The 22,488-nt window shown below is 44.3% G+C and overlaps 1 protein-coding gene across 2 annotated transcripts in view; it reads left to right on the top strand.

Moving 5' to 3' along the window:
* Window positions 1-22,488, top strand: part of TET1 (tet methylcytosine dioxygenase 1) — a 62,471-nt gene that overhangs the window by 15,514 nt on the left and 24,469 nt on the right. Inside the window, exons 3-7 of one of the 2 annotated variants that reach the window (XM_064717259.1) lie at window positions 2,028-4,551; window positions 5,706-5,796; window positions 6,393-6,486; window positions 19,256-19,464; window positions 21,207-21,357. In XM_064717259.1, coding sequence (XP_064573329.1) covers window positions 2,073-4,551; window positions 5,706-5,796; window positions 6,393-6,486; window positions 19,256-19,464; window positions 21,207-21,357 — 3,024 coding nt within the window. In that variant the 5' untranslated portion in view covers window positions 2,028-2,072. Of the gene's footprint in view, window positions 1-2,027; window positions 4,552-5,705; window positions 5,797-6,392; window positions 6,487-19,255; window positions 19,465-21,206; window positions 21,358-22,488 lie in introns of those variants that run through there. The other variant, XM_064717260.1, reaches the window with a different exon arrangement.

Genomic DNA, 22,488 nt, shown 5'->3' with positions numbered 1-22,488 from the left:
GTGAATTACTGTGCCTACATAGGATTCATCAGCCCCTCATGGTGCTGATATTTGATTTAGGATTCATCAGCCCCTCATGGTGCTGATATTTGATTTAGGGGATTCATCAGCCCCTCATGGTGCTGATATTTGATTTAGGGGATTCATCAGCCCCTCATGGCGCTGATATTTGATTTAGGATTCATCAGCCCCTCATGGTGCTGATATTTGATTTAGGATTCATCAGCCCCTCATGGTGCTGATATTTGATTTAGGATTCATCAGCCCCTCATGGCACTGATATTTGATTTAGGATTCATCAGCCCCTCATGGCGCTGATATTTGATTTAGGATTCATCAGCCCCTCATGGCGCTGATATTTGATTTAGGATTCATCAGCCCCTCATGGTGCTGATATTTGATTTAGGATTCATCAGCCCCTCATGGTGCTGATATTGGATTTAGGATTCATCAGCCCCTCACGGTGCTGATATTGGATTTAGGGGATTCATCAGCCCCTCATGGTGCTGATATTTGATTTAGGGGATTCATCAGCCCCTCATGGTGCTGATATTTGATTTAGGGGATTCATCAGCCCCTCATGGTGCTGATATTTGATTTAGGGGATTCATCAGCCCCTCATGGTGCTGATATTTGATTTAGGGGATTCATCAGCCCCTCATGGTGCTGATATTTGATTTAGGGGATTCATCAGCCCCTCATGGCGCTGATATTTGATTTAGGATTCATCAGCCCCTCATGGTGCTGATATTTGATTTAGGGGATTCATCAGCCCCTCATGGTGCTGATATTTGATTTAGGGGATTCATCAGCCCCTCATGGTGCTGATATTTGATTTAGGATTCATCAGCCCCTCATGGTGCTGATATTTGATTTAGGATTCATCAGCCCCTCATGGTGCTGATATTTGATTTGAAAAGCAGTCCTGCTTTTCTTTTAAGTGTAGCTTAAGGTTACAGGGGACTGAAGAACTCTTAAATGTTGCAATCAGATAAAGGAACAGCACTACCCACTGTGATTGAAAATTATTTTTAAAGGAAATTTAATATAAAAAAATATGAATAGCATAAGAAAAATTGGATTCCTGCCTTAATTAGTGTTCTGCATAAGTTTCTGCCTTAATTATTTTTCTTTTTACTTTGTATAACTCCTTACTTCATATCCATAATACTATCTTAAAATCTATATATATATATTCTTTCCAGGGCACAATGTTCTGACTCTGTCTAGATTTTGACATTGCTTCAACCACATGAACTGTATAATATCAGTGAAGATGAAGAACATATTTAACAAAACACTAAAATGTAGCATTTACTAAAATACAGTTTTGAATAGCTTGAATGAGAGACTGTGGAGAATGGAATTAGATGGAATCTAATTTTCCATCTAAATACAGAAGCTAAACAACTGTTTAAAGAGTAACTTCCAAGTGAGCTGATGTAAATTGGCTTTCTGTCATGTCTGCTTAATGAAATTAAGGTTTGTAATTATTTAAGGACTTGAAGCAAGAATGGTTGGTTTGCAGGATTAGCTAGAGTATCCAACCAAGAAATATTGGTTAAGCCAGTTTATTGGTCTAGCCAAATGAATGTAATTATGCCAAATTACTGCTGGACTTTGTAATATAATCTCTTGGATTTCAGTCTTACTTTTAACGTCATTTTTTTACCCTTTTTTAATCTGCTCATGCAAGCGGATTCAAAATGGAATCCTTACATCTCATTCTAAATGCTAACATCCTTTTTCTGGCTATTCATTTCATTAGTCTCCCACCACCACACTGAGCCAGTTTCCTCCTCTGTCCCTCAGCAGTGGGGAAAAATAGCTCTAAAAATGGATAGGGTCCTTAGCCTTCAGGTTGTTTTATAACTTCCTGTTTTGTTTATTTTCCAGTGTCTGTGCCTAATTAGGATATTCCTTGTATCTGTCCAAGTAGGGTTTAATTGCTGTAAATATGAAGCTTCTTATTTTGAATGTGCTCTGAGCAGCTGTTACAACAAGGGTTTTTTATTGTTGTTTTATAGGCACATTTAGAAAACAAAGCAGTCAATGGCCGCAGACCAGAACTCATGGAATGCAGTATATGTGGTCATGGTGAAAAATACAGGGTGAAGACAAGCCAAGCAGTGCCCATTGAGAATGTGCAGTGTAAGGAGAAGGAGAGCATGACTGGCCTGGAAGCAGAGAGGTGGGCACATGCAGAGAAGCCATCCTTTGGTGTCCATGTCAATGGTGACACCCACGGAGCTGTGACAGGCACCCAACACTTGAACCACGCTGAGCACAGCCCAGCCTCTCCCTGTCACCTCCCTGAGCCAAAAAAGCCCTCGGTGCACCCCTCCAGAAATGGCATCAGCACCCTGCATTATTCACCACCAGAAGCAGCTCCCTCACTGAACAAAGCCCCTGCAGAGGAAAGGACAGACCTGACAAGCAACTCCCACATGCAATGGCCAACGGGTGGCACTCTGAGTAACATAGTAAGCACTCTGACAAGCGGCCCTGGCTGTGTTCACCCAGAAAACCAAGGGGATGTTTCAATGAAAGAGGAAAACTGCACCTGCAGCATCTCTGAGTGCTCTGATCAGTCAGTTTTGCAGACAGGTTCCAGCTTGGATGTGCAAGAAAGCTTGAGTTGTCCTCTGCTGCCTGCAGGGGAGCTGCAGGCAGGGAAGGATGGCCTTACAGTACCAAGTGTGGAGACACAGCCTGACAATACTGCACTCCAGCCCACTTTCTTGTCCCTGATTAAAACCAGAAATTTAACTCTGGAGCAGGTTGTAGCTATTGAAGCTTTAACACAGTTATCTGAAGCTCCTTTAGAAACAACTTCACCAGCTAAAAGTGAAAGTACTGAACATACAGGAGAAACAACTTCCCACTTGCTCCACAGTTTTAAAAGGGATATCTCATCCTCCTTTACATGCTCTGCATTACAGGAAATCAAAGACACTTACTTACAGAACGAGCAGCAGCTCCTGGCTCACTGCGCTCACCCACAGAAGCAGCTCCCTAATAAGGCAGTGTTGTACAATGGCCAAAGTTCAGTGTCTGAGCTGTGTGATAAACCTGCCAGTCCAGCTGGGGAGATGTATAAATTACAGTCACCCTCAAGAGATACCAAACCTTTATCTGACCTAACATCTAATGCAGCATCGTTTTCGGGATACCATTCCAACAAAAGTTGTGTTCCTGATCCAGTCCCCCTCTCAGGGTACTGCAATGCTTCATGTGATGTCCAGCATTCAGGGGACAACATGGAAGCTCCTGGCCAGTTAGAGCAAAAGCCATCGTGTGGTGATGTGAAATTGGAAGGTGGTTCTTTGGTTAAAGAAGGAGGGATTCACAGCCAGGATGAAGAGGACGTGGCTGCACAGCTAACTCAACTGGCAGCCCTGATTGAATCCAACCAGACGAATCCAGAGCACAAGAACAACATAAAGGCATCCCTGCTTAATCTAATATCACATGAGAGGCAGCCAAAATATAACCAAGAAGTGGTGCAGAAAAAAGAATCTGTATTTTTTAGGCGTAATTATAGTTCCTTGCTGTTAAAGCAAAAGCAGGCGACCAATAAGAAAGGAAATGGTGTGCCATGGAAACAGAGACACAGAAAGAAGCCTCAAGAAGCACGCTATCAACAAAATAATCAAAACCAGCTAGAGCTGTTGTCATGCCAGCATAGGGAGTTGCAGGACATTTGGATATCATCAAAACTGCATAAGCTTGGTCAAACCATGCCACAGGACTCCAGGGTGGCTCCATCTGAAAAAAAATCTCCGAGAACCAAAGTACAGAGAGCGCTCAGTCAAAACACTTTAGCATCACAAGAAAAAACTAGATTATTTCTTCCACAAGCACAGATAAAATTCCACAGGTGCTTACCTGAGGCACCACAGGAGAAAAAAAAAGACAGGTTGTTTGGCTGTGAAGCAGTGAATGAGCAAATGAAAACTGTGGGCTCCAGCGACCCACTAGGTGCTGATCCAATGAAAAATGAAGTTGCTGCACGTAGCCAGCACAGCGACCTGTCCTCCCGTAATCCTCTGGCTGGCTCTCAGCTGAAAACAGCATCCTTGTTGAAAAGGCCAACTGAAAACCTACAGATGTTTACAGAAAAATGTAATTCTCAGGTACAGCAAACAGCAAATGTCAGTCAGGCGCCTCCTTTGCCAGCAAGCGTTAACCGGTGTGACGTGAGAGCTAACCAAGTGTGTAGTGAGAGCAAAGCCCATGGGCAGCAGGGGACTCAGCAGGCAGAGCCGAAGTGCCAGGTGCTGCCTGCTCCCTGTGCTGGGGCCCAGGTGCCAGGTGCTGCTGGAGCTCTCAGGAATGTGGAGTGTGTGGGTGAGGTGACCGTTCTGACATCAACCAGAGTGGGTGCTGACCACGCCCCGAGCACAGGCGACTCAGGGTGTTCCCCAGCAAAAAACACGCTCAGCAGTTTCCTTGAATCACCCATGAAGTTTCTTGATACCCCTACAAAAAATTTAATAGACACACCTACCAAAAAAGGACAATCTGAATTGCCAACTTGTGACTGTGTTGGTAAGTGGTTTTGCTAACTTTTGCCTGTACGTTTCAAATGGAGGTGTGCTCACGTTGCTTCCTCTAATGTGAGGAAGTGGATGTGACAGCTGTTGCACAGGGATCAGTGTTTCACCATGGGAAGACAGGAGGAATTTTCTTTCCCCTCTTTGCAACTTTTGCTTGGTGTTCTTTGGGCCTGCAGAGCGCAGCACAATTGAGTAGGTTTGTACTGCAGCTGGCAGCTTTAAACCCTCCACTTAATTTAAACCTGGAGGAAGGGGACTTTTTCTGTTCCTTGCTCTGCCATTGCTGACCTGTGCTTTATGTGCACTTCCCTGCATTGTTTCAGGTCATGAATTCGATGGTCTAGAGCTGCTTTGTGCCTGAGAGGGCTGGCAGCAGTGTCTCAGTGCATTGTTCTTGTTGCTGAAATCTGTTGGACAAGCAGGAGGGCATAGCTGGGGCGGCCTTGCTGCTGCCACTGTCAGTCCTGATGGCTTGGCAGAGTCCAGCCCAGGCTCCTGACACCTGTGGCCACGTGGGGACAGCTCAGGGCCCACTTGCAGAGTGCCTCTGGTGCAGCAGGAGGTGGCACAGCAAGCTGGGCATGGAGGGCTTGCCTGAGGGTGTCACACACGCTGTGCTGTCACCACAGAGGCACCCAGATGGAGGGACAGCTCAGAGCCTCTCAGCAAATGATCTGCAGGCAGATTGTCACCTTGCTTCCATGTTCTGAATCAGCAGAGGGCTTGTTTAGAGGCCTGGGTTGTGGTTTCTGTTCTGTAGGATATGACTATCAGTTAATTTCTTGTACTGCCCTCAGTTCCTCTTTGTCTGAAATGAATTAATAATGTTCCTACCAACAAGGACATTGGGAATTTTATGTAGTCACTGCATGCCAGCTCCTCTAATGAAAGTTTTACAGCAATGTTCTGCATTCTTTAATTAGGGTTTTACTTTATAACATTAAAAAAATGCTAGCAGAATCATTGGAGCATAAAATAATTTCAGAGTGTCTGAAGAGAAAAGCCTGTCATACTCTTTATTCAGGCTCAAACTTGGTGTTCTAATTTAATTTGGAAGGCATTTCTGTAAACTGTTTCTAAGTTTACTTTTAATGAGGTAAATCAATTTTTGGATGTGCCAACATAGTTTTCTTTACCTGTTTCCAGAGCAAATTATAGAAAAAGATGAAGGCCCCTATTACACACACCTCGGGACAGGACCAAGTGTGGCTGCTGTGAGAGAAATCATGGAGAACAGGTGAGGAAACCCCAGCTTTTAATGTCATTGTGTTTTTGGCTGTCTAAACAGGGAGGAAGTAGAGCTTTGAGAAAGGAAGTGCTGTGTTTAGCTTTGTTTTGTTGCACTTTTGTCAGTACTCATTTGTAAAGTGTTTTCTTGTTCAGATGGCATGGGTGAGCATGAGCACTGCAGGTCCAAACTCGTGTGTGCCTTCCCTGAGCCCAGGGCTGGAGGTCAAGTGCAGTGAGTTCTGAGTGCCCTTGAAGTCAATAGGAAGGACAGAGATCAGCAGCTGGCAGAGTAAGGTTTTCTGGTGTCCTACCTCTAAAGAAGCTGTGGCAAACTGGAAAAAAAAAGGTCATAATAGTGACTGATTGCACTGGGATTTATATGCAGATAACATTTCCTTAGTGGCAGAAGTTTATCAGAAGAGAGATGTCAAAAACTGCTCTTGCAAGTAGGGTTTTAATGAAAAAGGATTTTTTTTGCTTTATAAATACTTTGTTTTTCTTCTGTTCTAAGTAAAAATAAATTAATTAATCTTTTATTGAAAAAGTTTCATTTTATAATTGTGTATAGTTGTTTGTTTTAGTCATGAACTTTTTTTAATGCAGGTATGGAGCAAAAGGAAGTGCTGTAAGAATTGAGGTGGTGGTTTATACAGGAAAGGAAGGAAAAAGCTCTCAGGGGTGTCCAATTGCCAAGTGGGTAAGTTTTTATATTAAATCAATAAAGTTGCTTTGTGTGGCTTCAGATGATGTGTGTAGTCCTTGGCCTCAAATCTAATCTAATCTTTAATGAAGATCTGATTTTGATTGAAGATCTGATCTTTAATGAAGATCTGATTTTGATTGAAGATCTGATCTTTAATGAAGATCTGATTTTGACTGAAGATCTGATCTTTAATGAAGATCTGATTTTGATTGAAAAGCCTGCCTGAATGATGAAGGAAAACAATTTGTTCTTGTTTAAATTTAATGTATGGTGCTGTATGTTATGTACTGTGGTTTGAATGAGTGTGAAGGGGAGAGGCTGAACAGAGCTAGCAGGGATGAACAAGGGTAGAAATAGAAACACCCTGAGAGCTGGAGTGTTTTCTGAAATATGTCATTGGGAATTGGGAAAGGGAGAAAAGAAGAGATGGTTGCTTGGGGCAGTTGGAAAACTCTCTGGGAATGTTTTTAAAACCCTTCTCAGCTGCGTGACCACTTGAAGAAAAGAGAGTGATGGAAGAATTTCAGTCTCATATGCCAAGGGGTTCATGACTATTTTTGAGGAACTGAACTCAGTATTTGAAAATGTGAATGTTGTGATGATAGTTTTCACCAAAGTCTTGTCTCACATTGCTTCATAGGAGCCAGGAAATGAGGTAACAGACACAAGCTCCAGGAGAGAGCTTGGAAAGAATTGATTGTCCTTAATCTTTGCTGAAACCACTGAGGGAGGTAAAAAGTAGACTGGAAATCTTGTAAACTGAGTTTTGGAAAATAATGAAAGAATTTGGTTGTTAAAAGAAAATATGTATTGCTGTATTTAGGGATTTCAGAGTTGATTGGAAAAACTGTGAAGGTAACTGTACAGTTGGTAGGGTAGTGCTTGTAACCATGTGCCAAAATAAGGTTATTGCATATTGTGTGTGAGGGAATTTGCATGTTAAACATTTACTGCTTGTGCTTGGAACAGTCAAAATGTGTTTTTTATACTCAATACATAAACTGTTTTTTCAGAAGGGAATCACATATGGCTTGTGCTTCAGTTCATATTTAACACCAAATCCAGTATCCAAGAAAAAAAAAATTAAACTAATTTCATAAGCAACTGACCCATAAAGAATGGAAAGATTTTTCTCAGTGCTTCAGCTAAGTAAAACACTTAGTTTTAACAGAGGACAGGAGCTAAAATTTGTACCATAGAAAGAGTTGTGAGCAGCTGAAAGGAGGAAGGCATTTAAAGCTGTTGGGGTTGATTTTTCTGCAGCCAGTTTGTGTGCCAGTGCTGTGTTTGGTGTTGGAGTGAGCAGTGTGACAGTCACAAATCCCTGGGGTGCCTGCAGAGGGCTGGTTTGAGCTATGGGCACCTGCTCTCCAGTCAGATTTTCACTGTTTGTCTGTAAAATGTTTGTGAGAGCCAGCTTTAATGGTCATGTACCTGAAATTGTGGGGAGCAGTGACTTTCTCTTGTGTGGGTTCACACCTAAAGGGAGGAATGTTTTCCAGGTCTGCTGTTGTGTGTGACTGTGCAGCACAGGAGAAGGAAGGAATCCCTGACATCTCCAGAGCTGTTTCATCCTCTATAAATGCACATTTTGAGTTTAATGTGTTGCATTAATTTTTCATAGGCAGTGCTATTTTTAATCCTTTTATGGAGCATATTTGTATTTTGGCTCTAACCAGAGAAACCAGATGGTGAGGTTTTGTTTCAAAGTGTCTGGAAAAGCTTTGCTGTGCTCTCTGATACCTGCAGCTGCACAGGGACCTTCACTCACTCACTCCTTCCCAGTGTCCCTTGGAACAGACTCACTTCTGCTCCTGCCTTGGGGCTCCCCAGGGACTCTCCATGCTGAGAGCACTGGGATGGAGCTCTGCTGAAGCAAACAGCACAGAAAAATGGAACTTAACCTGTTGATCACATTCAACTATTTTTTCCCAATTAATTTTCCCCATTTCCACTAGATTATTTTATATTTTTGGTTTATTAGAAATATTTTTAAATTTTAAAATTAAAGGAGGCTTTCTGAAATACCTGTGTCCACACATTCTTCTGTTAATGACCATATTCCATAATCCAGATTTTCTCCTAAGTTATTTTCTCTTAATTGACTCCCAAGATGCACCTGGTGTGCTAAACACCTTTTGGGACGGGCTCCTTTCTTAGATTTCAGGTTGCCCTAAATTTGCAGAATTACTTCTTTCACTCTTTTAATACCAAGCATCTCTTTTATGCAAAAGAGATGTATTTTTACAAATGCATTATACACATTATACACGTTATACACGTTATACACGTTATACACGTTATACATGTTATACACGTTATACACGTTATACACATTATACACATTATACACATTATACACATTATACACATTATACACATTATACACATTATACATTACAAATACATTATATACATTATATTTTTACAATACATTTTGTACTGTATATTTTACAATACATTACATTTTACATTTTACAATAGATTTTATTTTACAATACATTATATTTTTACAAAATATAGTCGATTTTTAATGTATTATATTTTAGGGTGATACTTTGCCCCTCTGGATATGAACAAGAATGCTCCTGTTAGTTAAATATTAGTAAATATTGGCCAGGGTTGGAAACCTTGTGCCTGTTCAGTGTGTAGGTGTCAGACTGACTGGGGGATGAGCTTCTGATTGTTTTCACTGCATGAGGCAGCAACAACATTGCTTGACCTTTGATGGGGAGAAGGAAAAACCCCAAATTGTGTTGTCTCATTGGTTTGTCAAAACAGAATTTATAATAGAATTTTGCCACAGACTCCTAATGTGTGGATATCTGTGTGGGTGACAGGTGTGTGGTCAGAAAATAAAATAACTTCCCATCCTGGGACACTTGCTGGGGTGGATGGATGCTTCCTTCTTTTGTGTCTGGATTTCTGGTGCTTTGTCCAGCTCATCATCCTGCTGGGTAGTATTTTAGAGAAATGAAGCTCTGAATGCTGCAATGATTTCCTGTCACCCTGAGCAGCCTGTTTGTGCCATGACAGGTTTGGTGGGGCTGTGCATCCCTGGCACAGCCAGTGGGGCCTGCACTCACTGTTTGCTCAGGGGCTCCAGCTGGTGACAGATGTGCTGGGCTTTGGTTTCTCCTGCTCTGGGCAGGGGTGAATTCCAGTTACCTCCATTTCTGGGCAAGGGTTGGTGAATTTGTGAGTGGTTCATGGGCAGGGGTGAATTCCAGTTACCTCCATTTCTGGGCAAGGGTTGGTGAATTTGTGAGTGGTTCATGGGCAGGGGTGAATTCCAGTTACCTCCATTTCTGGGCAAGGGTTGGTGAATTTGTGAGTGGTTCATGGGCAGGGGTGAATTCCAGTTACCTCCATTTCTGGGCAAGGGTTGGTGAATTTGTGAGTGGTTCATGAGCAGCTCACTGCAGGCAAAGACACATCAGTGCTGACCTCAGAGGGGCTGAGATTTGGGGCTTGCTGCTTTTGGATTAAATCCATTTCCTGTGGCTTCCTTGGATCACCTAAGGTATCATTGCTATCTTTTGCCTTCATTCCGAGTTGCAATGCAATTTTTAAGGCTCCAGCTCTGGGGAAAAAAAAAAAAAAAAGAGGGAGAATAAATGACAAAAGCCCTGCAGGGCAGGCTGAGTTCTTTTTGCCAATATTGGTCTCTGTGGCTGATCAGTAGCACAGAGGTGCAGGAGCAGGGCAGTTCCCTCCCAGAAGACTCACTTGGTTTGCAGTAATTCACAGCTTTGTGCTTCCCTGGGCTGCAGGCAGTGTGTTTGTGTTCAGCTGCCTTTCATAAATGTCATCTTCTCCCTTTCCTTCCTGTTCCCTGTGCTGGAAGTTAAAATGCAGGCAGCAATGATTTCAGCCAGTGCTCCACTCCCAGCAATTCCTTGCAGTTGTTTTTGCTTTTCTCTGTTGCAGAGCAGTGATTTGGCATTTCCATGGCCCTTTCCATCCTCATGCCAGAGTCTCATTCCTGCATGGTAATGCCCAGCTCAGAGCCCTCTGTGTCCAAAGCCAGAGCCACAGAAATGCTGATTTGGGCAGTGTGAGCTGTCCCTGTGCATCAGCACTGCTGAGAGATGCTGCCTTGCCCACACACACTCCCCAGGCTGATGTGAGCATGGCTTCAGGGCTTTTTCCAGGGCTTTTTCCAGGCCTGGCTCCTCTTGGCAATCTGCAGGCCCTCTGCTGATAAGGTGGTAAAAATCAAACTGCAGATGGCATTTAATGCTGCACTTGTTTCATCCTTGAGTTTCTTTTGTGGGTGTCATCTGAACTTGGCAAACTCCTGATTTTTGGGGGCAGGGAATGGGGGTTTGGCTTTTGTGGGGTTTATTTATGATTGTCCTCCAACCACTTCTGTCAGGGCTTTAACTTCAGGAAAAAATTCTTGTGTGTCCCCTGTGAAGCTTTTCTGACATCGCAATCTTTCCAAACTTCTTGTTTGTGAACATCTGAGCCTTATCTTCTCTAAATGCCTTTTTTTCCCCCTTTTTATGTTTGGTTGGTTTTGGTTTTTGGATTTTTATTAACAATTGGGTGATCTGTTGACCTTTTGGATTCTGCTATACTGGTGGTAGCCCTAATTTCTTTGAAAATACCTTGTTATGGTGCTTTAATGCCTTTTGGAAGCTGTTCCTTAGACTCTTTCACTCATGGACTGTTTGCCTTTTTTGAGTTTTTATTTATAGCTTGACAGATCCTTATTTTCTTTATGCTGCCTGTTTATTAGTAGGCTGTATAAAAAAAAAAAAAAAGGGTGGAATAAAAACAGATAAAAATCCTCATTACAGTCCTATACAAACACAAACCTGATATTAGCCACTAAAAGTAATGTTTTTAGAGTAATGCTTTGATAGCCCACTGTTATAATCAAGATTTTCTAGATCACTGAACTGGTAGGAATTTGTAACTAAATGCCAGAAAGTACATTTTGTGAAGTGCTGAGTGGCACTCAGTAGTAATGAACTGTTCTGTAGATGCAGAGAAGATTTTTTTTTCAGTTTGCTGGTTTGGTTTGAGTTGAGAAAGTCGTTGAAAGTGGGAATTGAGAAAGTGAGGAAATGGAGAAGTTACTCCTGCTTTGACTCTCTGTTACTGTTAGTATTAATAATATTGTTAGTGTTATTATAGTACTGTTAATTATTAATTAGTGTCAATAATCCATTGAAGGAAAATGGCTCTGTGATGGTTATTTCTGTTCCTGCTTGGCAGTTCAGGGCTCAGGAGTTCTGGTGCAGCCCTGCTTGGTAGGGGATGCTGAAGCTGTCATGTAATTTGGAACATGACTGGGGAATTTTTACAATAGATTTGCAAAAGACTTCAAGGTAAATTCAGTGGACTGACTGTCCCCTGGACACAGGTGTAGGTGGGATGTGCAGTTCCATTCTGCCTTAAACAGCTTACTGTACTTTGTGCTTTTATTGCATTTCTTGAACTGTCTTTGTGATGAAGTGATGTACTCCACAGGAGAAGTGTTAAAGGAAATTATTTTTAGCAGATAGAGAGGGTGGTTGGTGGGGTTTTTTCCACTTTTTTCCATGGTGTTTTATTAAAGCATCACTTTCTTGCCAAGGTGTTGTACCACATTATGAGAGTGTGTGTAGCTGTGCAGGCATTATTTTCACTGTTGGCTAAATACAGAATTTGAGGAGTTTATTTGGGACAGAAATGTTTGTAACATCATCTGAAGCAAAGTTGTTCTTTAAGTAGAAGTGATAAAGTAAAAATGAAGCAGAAAACTATGTTAAGGTAAACAAGGTTAAGTATTATTAAGCAGCAAGAATTTTGATATTATCAATGTTTATTTAGAGCAATGTGACCTCTGAACAAACATCCCTGCCAAGCCAGGTGCAGTTTTCCATGGCTGCAGTGTGGCAGAAGGGGAAGCCTGAGGGAGTGAGGAGGGGAAGGGCCCTGGGAGCTGAGCTGTGGGTTTTGTGCTCACCTCTGCAGTGCTGGTGGTGTGATCACAGCAAAATCCTTATCCTGAGTGTGCTGCACCCTGCTCATCTGTAACCACTGCAAAATCCCTGAGTGTGCTGCACCCTGCTCATCTGTAACCACTGCAAAATCCCTGAGTGTGCTGCACCCTGCTCATCTGTAACCACTGCAAAATCCCTGAGTGTGCTGCACCCTGCTCATCTGTAACCACTGCAAAATCCCTGACCCTGAGTGTGCTGCACCCTGCTCATCTGTAACCACTGCAAAATCCCTGATCTGAGTGTGCTGCACCCTGCTCATCTGTAACCACTGCAAAATCCCTGAGTGTGCTGCACCCTGCTCATCTGTAACCACTGCAAAATCCCTGATCTGAGTGTGCTGCACCCTGCTCATCTGTAACCACTGCAAAATCCCTGATCTGAGTGTGCTGCACCCTGCTCATCTGTAACCACTGCAAAATCCCTGAGTGTGCTGCACCCTGCTCATCTGTAACCACTGCAAAATCCCTGATCTGAGTGTGCTGCACCCTGCTCATCTGTAACCACTGCAAAATCCCTGATCTGAGTGTGCTGCACCCTGCTCATCTGTAACCACTGCAAAATCCCTGATCTGAGTGTGCTGCACCCTGCTCATCTGTAACCACTGCAAAATCCCTGATCTGAGTGTGCTGCACCCTGCTCATCTGTAACCACTGCAAAATCCCTGAGTGTGCTGCACCCTGCTCATCTGTAACCACTGCAAAATCCCTGAGTGTGCTGCACCCTGCTCATCTGTAACCACTGCAAAATCCCTGACCCTGAGTGTGCTGCACCCTGCTCATCTGTAAGCACTGCAAAATCCCTGATCTGAGTGTGCTGCACCCTGCTCATCTGTAACCACTGCAAAATCCCTGAGTGTGCTGCACCCTGCTCATCTGTAACCACTGCAAAATCCCTGAGTGTGCTGCACCCTGCTCATCTGTAACCACTGCAAAATCCCTGAGTGTGCTGCACCCTGCTCATCTGTAACCACTGCAAAATCCCTGATCTGAGTGTGCTGCACCCTGCTCATCTGTAACCACTGCAAAATCCCTGATCCTGAGTGTGCTGCACCCTGCTCATCTGTAACCACTGCAAAATCCCTGAGTGTGCTGCACCCTGCTCATCTGTAACCACTGCAAAATCCCTGACCCTGAGTGTGCTGCACCCTGCTCATCTGTAACCACTGCAAAATCCCTGATCTGAGTGTGCTGCACCCTGCTCATCTGTAACCACTGCAAAATCCCTGAGTGTGCTGCACCCTGCTCATCTGTAACCACTGCAAAATCCCTGATCTGAGTGTGCTGCACCCTGCTCATCTGTAACCACTGCAAAATCCCTGAGTGTGCTGCACCCTGCTCATCTGTAACCACTGCAAAATCCCTGATCTGAGTGTGCTGCACCCTGCTCATCTGTAACCACTGCAAAATCCCTGACCCTGAGTGTGCTGCACCCTGCTCATCTGTAACCACTGCAAAATCCCTGACCCTGAGTGTGCTGCACCCTGCTCATCTGTAACCACTGCAAAATCCCTGATCTGAGTGTGCTGCACCCTGCTCATCTGTAACCACTGCAAAATCCCTGATCTGAGTGTGCTGCACCCTGCTCATCTGTAAGCACTGCAGCAGTGCCAGGAGCAGCTGCAGAAGTGCTGCAGATATTGCACATCAGTGATACTCCTGCAGAAATGACTTAAGAACTTTACAGGATTGGAATGACAGCAGCCTTGCAGAGCCAACTCTTTGATGTTGTCTGCCAGCACCAAGGAGAGAAAATTCAGCAAAGTGGGACTTATTTCCATTTTAATATCTACTAGACATGCTGAGAATAAAAGGCTGTAACATTTTCCAGTAAGAAAAGGGTTTTAATGGGATTTAGTGTGTGTGTTTAAGGGGCAATTAGGGAAAAGGAGGGCAGACTCACTTCTGTGACAAGCTGGGCCATTTGTCCTGCTGTCTGGCAGAGCAGCAGCAGGTTTGGACAGCACTCTGCACTGGTGGAAGGAATTGTATTATTAATTATTAAGGAATTAGGAGGGTCTTGTCCTGTGTTGAAGGATCTCCATACACAAACTCTGTACAGAGGCAAAATCTGCAGGTTAGAAGACTTGAAGGCACAGGGCTGTAAATGAGTTTCCTATTTCAGGAAATTACAGGGAGCATTAAAGTATGTTCTCACTTTCAAATCAATTCCTTATACCCTGCAAAGCAGACATAGTTTATTTTACTGAAGAAATTCAGAATGGACTGGAGGGAATACTGCAGTGGAGCCACATGGAGATGAAAAATACCTAAAAAGGACCTTTTTGTTGGTTCTGTTGTTTTGGGAGAGTTTATCCAGTAATTTACAGGAGTATTTAACACAGTTAAAATTTTGGGCTCTTTGCTAGCAGTGTCTGGTTTCTGTCATGTTGAAGTTAACACAGCTCCTGTGGTGATGGTAATTGGAAAGTAATTTCTCATCCATGTGGTAATTCAGCATCTGGGGCACTGAGCTTCTGCAGGCTGGCTCTGAGCTACTTTCACAAGTCCTGTACGTGCTAATTTAGATAGACTGGCTTATGTCTCAGGACATTTTTATTCACAGTGCTCTTATTCCTTGTCCTAGAGCTCCTGCCAAGGAAGTAGAACTCGAGCATTTGGACAGCTGAAGCAGGTTTTATTGATAGTGTAACTTTACTGATGCTGTTCATTGCAAACCATTTAGAAATGTTTGAAAAAAGTGGGAGACAGGAGCCAAACTGCTGATGATAAAATGTTGTTTAGGATAATGAAGAGGAGGGACAGGCATCATGAAGAGCAGGAAGGACTTGCAATCAGAGCAAATGGCCATTAAAATAATAGCTAAAACTCAATAAATACAAAGTCCCACAGAAAAACAGTGTTGTGGTTTATATACACAGTGATGGAGCACTGTTCATGCTCAAGATAATGGTTCATTAGACAAAACAGACAGCTGGGAATTATTGGGGAGGAGCAAAGACACCATGGAATAGCTGTGCCTCTGTGGAAAGTGTGTGTCCCTCAGGCTGGCTGGGTCTGGTCCCCATGTCCAGAGGGCCCAGCAGGGCTGGGAAGGGAGAGGAAAGCAGAGCTCTGTGGATCACCCTGGATCAGAACTAGAGGGCACTGGCAGGAGAGAGCTATGCAGGAGCAAAAGGCAATGGTTTTTTCCTGCACATAATCTGTATTTAAGCTTTCCTGGTAATTTAGTGGGGGGTAGATTGCTGCGTGGATTTAAAATTGAGTGGAGAAATGCAGAAAAGGCAAATCCTTAAGAAGCTGGGAGAGAGCACATGCCCTGAGCTGCTGGGGGTGGCTGGAGGTGCCTGCCCTCCCTGAGAGCCATCTCACATCCCATGAGTGCCCTTTTTGCTGCTCCTCCATGGGCAGCTGCTGCTGGCCAGGCTCAGGGTCAGGGTAAGGCTGGCCAGGCTGCTGCTCTGACCTCATTCTTGTACTCTGCAGTTTTAGAATCCCTTTCTGTCTCTTGACTATCCTTTTATGCAAAGGTGTGAACAATCTGAACTTCTCTTGTTTATCCCATAACTTGATGCTAAATTGCTGGAGCAAATTCTGCTGGATAAAGCACCTTTTCAATAAATATGCTGTAGATTTTGGCTCATGCTTTCTGGTAAGAAAATTGGGTAAGCTTAGACCTTTGTGGCTGTAGAAGAAGATGTAGCTGTGGTGTGTTGCCCCAAGAGCTGCTGATTGTGTTTGTGTCTCAGTTAGCTGTGGCTCACCTTGAAGGCTTGCTCACGTTCTCAGGTTCTGTTTGAGACTCTCTGGGCTAGCTGATAAATTGAATTACTTGAGTTGCTGCCTTCCCTTGGATGTACACATCCACAAGGACACCTGGATGGCTGCAGGAATGCAGGACATGGTGGGGTGGGTGCACAACTACAGCACCAGAGCCAATCTAAACCTTCCTTGGCTCAACTTGAGGCTGTGGTTGCATTTCAGTGTTACATAATGCTTCACAAACTTGTTACAAGTCTGTTTTGTTGATTATGTTGTTTTTTCAGTGTGAGTCAGACAGTCAGTCATGGTTAGCTTGTGTGGAAAAGCAATTGCAGGAGAAAGGTTTTTATTTTCCCATTCTAAAAACCTAGCTTTTAAGGTCCCCCACTTAACAAATGATTACTTTCTCATGCCTTTTAAATTCATTAGGGACCAAAATTAAACAAACTGAAGCATTAAGTTATTTACTTTATCACTGTTGCTAACTACATCACAGAAATCATGAGTAATACCAAAAGCCTTTGGACCCAAGGTTTGCCAGCTGATTTCTGCACTGTTCCAGAGTTCAGAGCTCAGTTGTCGTGCTCCAAACTGCTTTTCTGTACGTTGAGGGTGGCATTGCTGCAGATTTATTATTCCACAAGAGAGACTGAGTTCAGCCCTTCTGGGAGGATGTCAGGGGTAGCCTGAGGGAATTCTCAGCTGCCAGGGAAAGCAGCCTGGCTCCAGCTGCCCTGGCCCTGCTGTGTGCAGGGTGGGAGCAGTGCCTGCTCTCAGGGACAGGAGTGCTGCCTTTGCAGCCCCAAGGTGAGGGACTCTGCACTGTTTTGGGGTCCTGTAAGAATATTGGATTCTCTGCTATGGACATAATTGTTATTGTTAGGTTGGACGTGACCTATGCACATAATTATGGTCCAAGAAGAAAAAAGCTTTTTATTCTGCTTGTTCTCCGGCTTATATACTCTTAACAAAGTGTGATCTTAAGTCACTAACTACATCACAATAATTTATTCTTTTCATTGGTGCAAAGCAATTAGCATCAATGTAATTGGCAAAAGTTTAACAGAAATTTAATAAGGCACATATACACACCCACTTAAGCACGTAGTCTAGCTTACAGAAATTTTCATGTATCTTTTCTAATCAGTTTCCATGCTGATGGCCTTGTCTTCTTCCTTGCTATGTATGCACTTAAAAATCATGAATTATTTCTTCTATTAACTCAGCTTTCCATGCAGGCCAGCTGTCGAGCCTCTCCATACATAATGAAGCAAATTCCAGCTACATTGAACTCCAGAAGAGTGTGGTCTTGGTTTAAAGGAAGCTATAAATTTTCTTTGTGTTCACTTGTTATTTTTCCTGGACACTCTTTCTAGTTTAGAGGTATAAGAGAACTTCAAAAGGGCAACCTGGTGTTGTACAGTACCACACTGTGCTATTGAAGATACAGCCTAGAAATAAATTCTTTTAAAAATTAAAAAAGAGAAGTAAAAGCATCATTTCACACTGAGTAATAAAATTATATTGTTCTGGCTTGAAGGAATTGTGTTGCCTCAGCAATGTAAAACTCACATTGACATAGTAACCTGTGCTGTGCATCAGCCCTAACAGATTTCTGTAAACCTCACCTAAATGGGAACGAGTTGGATTGTTTCTCTTTCCTTATAAAACATACTGAACATTACCTAGCTTTAATGTGTCTTAAATGCAGCTCTGTTTCAGATGGTGGCAAAAACTTCAATATGTGGGAGTAGGGCTGTAATTGTTTCCCATTTTTATTCAGTGGTGTACTGTACTGTTCCATACTAGTTAGTGTGTGTGTGAGGAATAAGGTTGTTCTGTGTATCATACAGGTAGCAAAAGCTTCAGCACTCTGAGAACTTTAATGTAGGTAGTCTAGGGATGTGTTCTGAAAAATCACATTCCTTCCCTCACTAAGAGCACAGGCTGTTCCATCATTTTCTTCTAATTTTTCTTTGCAAGGTGGGAACCATCTTAGATATCTGTAACAGTGGTGGCTGCCCTAGCACATGCCTGTGTGTGCTCTGGGAGTGGGGTTTCACATAGGTAGGAGCCTTCTGGAGTGTTTGGCACTGTTTTCTGTCACATTTTTAAGGTAATGTTGGGTTCTCAGGTGATCTGTTGTCCTTCTAGAGGTTATCTTCCTTGTAATTCATCTTCTTTATTGTTTGTGTACAACACCTAAAATATTACTCCTCCTGGAAAATGTACTGCTATTTCTACTGCAGGGAAAAAAAAACAGCACAAAATCATGTTCTACACCAGAAACTACACCAGAAATGAGTGTATGATGCTGTCCCAGTCCTGCTAGTAATGGACACTCTCTGGGCAGCATTTCTTTTTTTTCTTTTTTTCTTTTTTCCTTCTCTCTTTTTCTCTCTCTCTCTTTCTTCTTTCTCTCTTCCCCTCTCTTTCTCTCTCTCTTTCTCTCTCTCTCTCTCTCTCTCTCTCTCTCTCTCTTTCTCTTTCTCTCTCTTCTCTCTCTTCTCTCTCTCTCTTCTCTCTCTCTCTCTCTCTCTCTCTCTCTCTCTCTTTCTCTCTCCTTTCTCTCTCTCTCTCTCTTTCTCTCCTTTTCACTCTTTTCTCTCTCTCTCTCTCTCTCTCTTTGAGGCTTTACTTCTTTCTCTCTCCCTTGTTTCTGTTTCTTTCTCTTTTCTCTCTGTTTCTCTCTCTTTCTCTCTTTTCTCTTCTCTCTCTTTTCTCTTCTCTCTCTTTTCTCTCTTTTCTCTAACTTTTCTCTCTTTTCTCTCTTCTCTCTCTCTTTCTCTCTTTCTCTTCTCTTTCTCTCTCTTTCTCTCTCTTTCTCTCTCTTCTCTCTCTTTCTCTCTCTTCTCTCTCTTCTCTCTTCTCTCTCTCTCTTCTCTCTCTCTCTCTCTCTCTCTCTCTTCTTTCTCTCTTTTCTCTCTCCTTCTCTTCTCCTCTCCTTTTCTCTTCTCTCTCTCACCCTTTTCTTCTTGCTTTTGCAGGCTGCCTTGTCCCAGGAGGACCCGATGACCCATGCTTTCAGTAACGCAGCCGTTGTTGCAGGTGATCCGGAGGAGCAGCGACGAGGAGAAGCTGCTGTGCCTGGTGCGTCAGCGGGCGGGGCACCACTGCCAGACGGCCGTGATTGTGATCCTGATCCTGGCCTGGGAGGGCATCCCACACCTGCTGGCAGACACGCTGTACGAGGAGCTGAGGCAGAGCCTGCGCAAGTACGGCTGTCCCACCAGCCGCCGCTGCGCCCTCAACGAAGAGTGAGTGCTGCTCCTGAGGGACAGGGGCTCACCCGGGACACCCAGGGTGCCAGAGCACTGCTTGGGGCTCAGCTGGGACACCCGGGGTGCCAGAGCACTGCTTGGGGCTCACCTGGGACACCCGGGGTGCCAGAGCACTGCTTGGGGCTCAGCTGGCACACCCACAGTGCCAGAGCACTGCTGGGAGCTCACCCCAGACACCCACAGTGCCAGAGCACTGATTGGGGGCTCAGCTGGCACACCCACAGTGCCAGAGCAGTGCTGGGAGCTCAGCTGGCACACCCACAGTGCCAGAGCACTGCTGGGAGCTCAGCTGGGACACCCACAGTGCCAGAGCACTGCTGGGAGCTCAGCTGGGACACCCACAGTGCCAGAGCGCTGCTGGGAGCTCAGCTGGCACACCCACAGTGCCAGAGCACTGCTGGGAGCTCAGCTGGGACACCCACAGTGCCAGAGCACTGCTGGGAGCTCAGCTGGGACACCCACAGTGCCAGAGCACTGCTGGGAGCTCAGCTGGGACACCCACAGTGCCAGAGCACTGCTGGGAGCTCAGCTGGGACACCCACAGTGCCAGAGCACTGCTGGGAGCTCAGCTGGCACACCCACAGTGCCAGAGCACTGCTGGGAGCTCAGCTGGGACACCCACAGTGCCAGAGCACTGCTGGGGGCTCAGCTGGGACACCCACAGTGCCAGAGCGCTGCTGGGAGCTCAGCTGGGACACCCACAGTGCCAGAGCGCTGCTGGGAGCTCAGCTGGCACACCCACAGTGCCAGAGCGCTGCTGGGAGCTCAGCTGGCACACCCACAGTGCCAGAGCACTGCTGTCACTGTGGGATCACACCTCACTGCTGGCCTTTCCTGGGGAACAGGCTCTCATGGGAGCTGTGTGTGCCATGCCCAGGGCTCTCAGTGTGTGCCATGCCCAGGGCTCTCAGTGTGTGCCATGCCCAGGGCTCTCAGTGTGTGCCATGCCCAGGGCTCTCATGGGAGCTGTGTGTGCCATGCCCAGGGCTCTCAGTGTGTGCCATGCCCAGGGCTCTCAGTGGCCATGAGCTGCTCCTGGCTCTGCCCAAACACCACCAGTGTGCCCTGTGCTCACAGCAGTGCTAACAGAGCTGCCAGGAAAGGAGGTTGTGACTTTGTAAAGTAGATGTGAGGTTGAACACTCAAAATTAGGATCATCCTGTGTGCCTCTGAGAGGAATTTAAATTGATTAGAGAATATGTTGCAGCTGCAGTGCTGCCTGTGTGCTGATTGCTGTGTAGCCCACATTTAACAGACTGAGAGCTGTATGGGAACCTGAATCTCATGGTTGTGCTCTTAAAGGGTCTACTCAGAAAGTCAAATCAATTTGGAGTTAATGATTTTGCTGCACATAACACAAGAACTATTGGATTTAGGGTAGTGTTAAGTAGCAGGGCTATTTTCTTGGTTGAAGATGTTATCCAACAGGATAAGTCAAAATGAATGCATGGCTGTATTTACATAGCTGTAACTGTTCATATTTCTGTCCCAAATTTGGGTGTTGGGGAAGTTGAGACTGTCTTTGTGGAGAAAAGTCAGCCCTCTACACAGGAGTATTTTCTTAATGGAAAATACCTGGTTAAGCCATGAATTTCACAAATTCCTTTGTTATGCTTTGTGTTATAAAAGAAATAGCAAAATAGCACTGACCTAAAAAAAGCCCAGACCCAAGAGCTGTGTTGCCAGCTGACCTGCTATGTCTTTATTTCCTTTTCTAGTCGTTCTTGTGCATGTCAAGGACTTGACCCAGAAACTTGTGGAGCATCATTCTCATTTGGCTGTTCATGGAGTATGTATTTCAATGGCTGTAAGTTTGCCAGGAGCAAAAACCCCAGGAAATTTAGGCTTCTCACTGATGACCCTAAACAAGTAAGATATGTTTTTTCTCAAAATGCCTTTTCTGATGATTTTCAGAACTAGACATTCTCCACCCCTTCTCTCTCCCACATGTATGTGTAACTGACCAACAAAGTTTTTGTGGCTGTAGTATTTAGAATAAATGACACTGAGATTTCATTCAGTGGAATGATTACTATGTATTTATATACCATAAAATGATGCTGAATGCTTTTGTGCATGCCTGTTTAGCTCACTGTGTAACTCTGTGTGAAATTTTAATTCTTTGTAAGTAACAGCCTTTTCTAGGGGCCAAGCTTGCAGCTCAGGGTTTCAGGCCTTTTGCCTTGGCACAGAAAATGTTGTACCTTGGGGTTGCACTGCTTTCCTGTTGTAGGACCAGCTGACAGCCTGGGCTCCCCTCTGTCACCAAGAATAAACTGGTTTTTTCTGTGGACAGCATGTTTTCTAAATAGTTTTGAAGGAATTAATACACTAAAATGAAGTGCAGTGAAATGATACCAAAATTGCTGCTTATGAGTGTTAGTGATGCCATAAATGTGAGGCAGCACAGAAAACAGTGATGGTTTATGTGAAGTAACAAACCTCTAAAAAAATCCAACCACGTTAGTTACTTTACATTGAAATATTTTCCTGAGGAAGGAATAAAGGTGCTGTAAGCTGGTAACTACTGCCTGGTGAGCAGAGACTTCTCAGGGTGACTCCAAAGTGCCTTTTGTTGTGCCTGTAGGTGTGTGTAACCCCATTCCCTATGGATCTCCTAGGTAAAAGTGCCACATCTTTGCTGGCACAGCTGGCATGTTTTGGGCACTCTTGGGGTTGCAGAAATCTTTCTGTGTACACACAGTGTGAAACATCCCTTCTTAAAGATGTCACTTGATTCACTGCAGGTAAATATTGCTCCCAGCTCCTGACTTGTTGCCCTGAAAGGGTTCATGAGGTATTTCTCATGCACATGAGAGCAAGCCCTCAGTCTCCCCTGAGCTGTGGGGTACTCACAAACCTCACTGGGTACTCACAAACCTCACTGGGGTACCCACAAACCTCACTGGGTACTCACAAACCTCACTGGGTACTCACAAACCTCATTGGGGCACTCACAAACCTCACTGGGGTACTCACAAACCTCATTGGGGTACTCAC

Source organism: Zonotrichia leucophrys, chromosome 6 (genome assembly GCF_028769735.1).
Source record: "Zonotrichia leucophrys gambelii isolate GWCS_2022_RI chromosome 6, RI_Zleu_2.0, whole genome shotgun sequence".
Classification (NCBI taxonomy): domain Eukaryota; kingdom Metazoa; phylum Chordata; class Aves; order Passeriformes; family Passerellidae; genus Zonotrichia; species Zonotrichia leucophrys.
The sequence above is the reverse complement of the archived record's forward strand: the minus strand, read 5'-3'. Positions and strand labels throughout refer to the sequence as shown.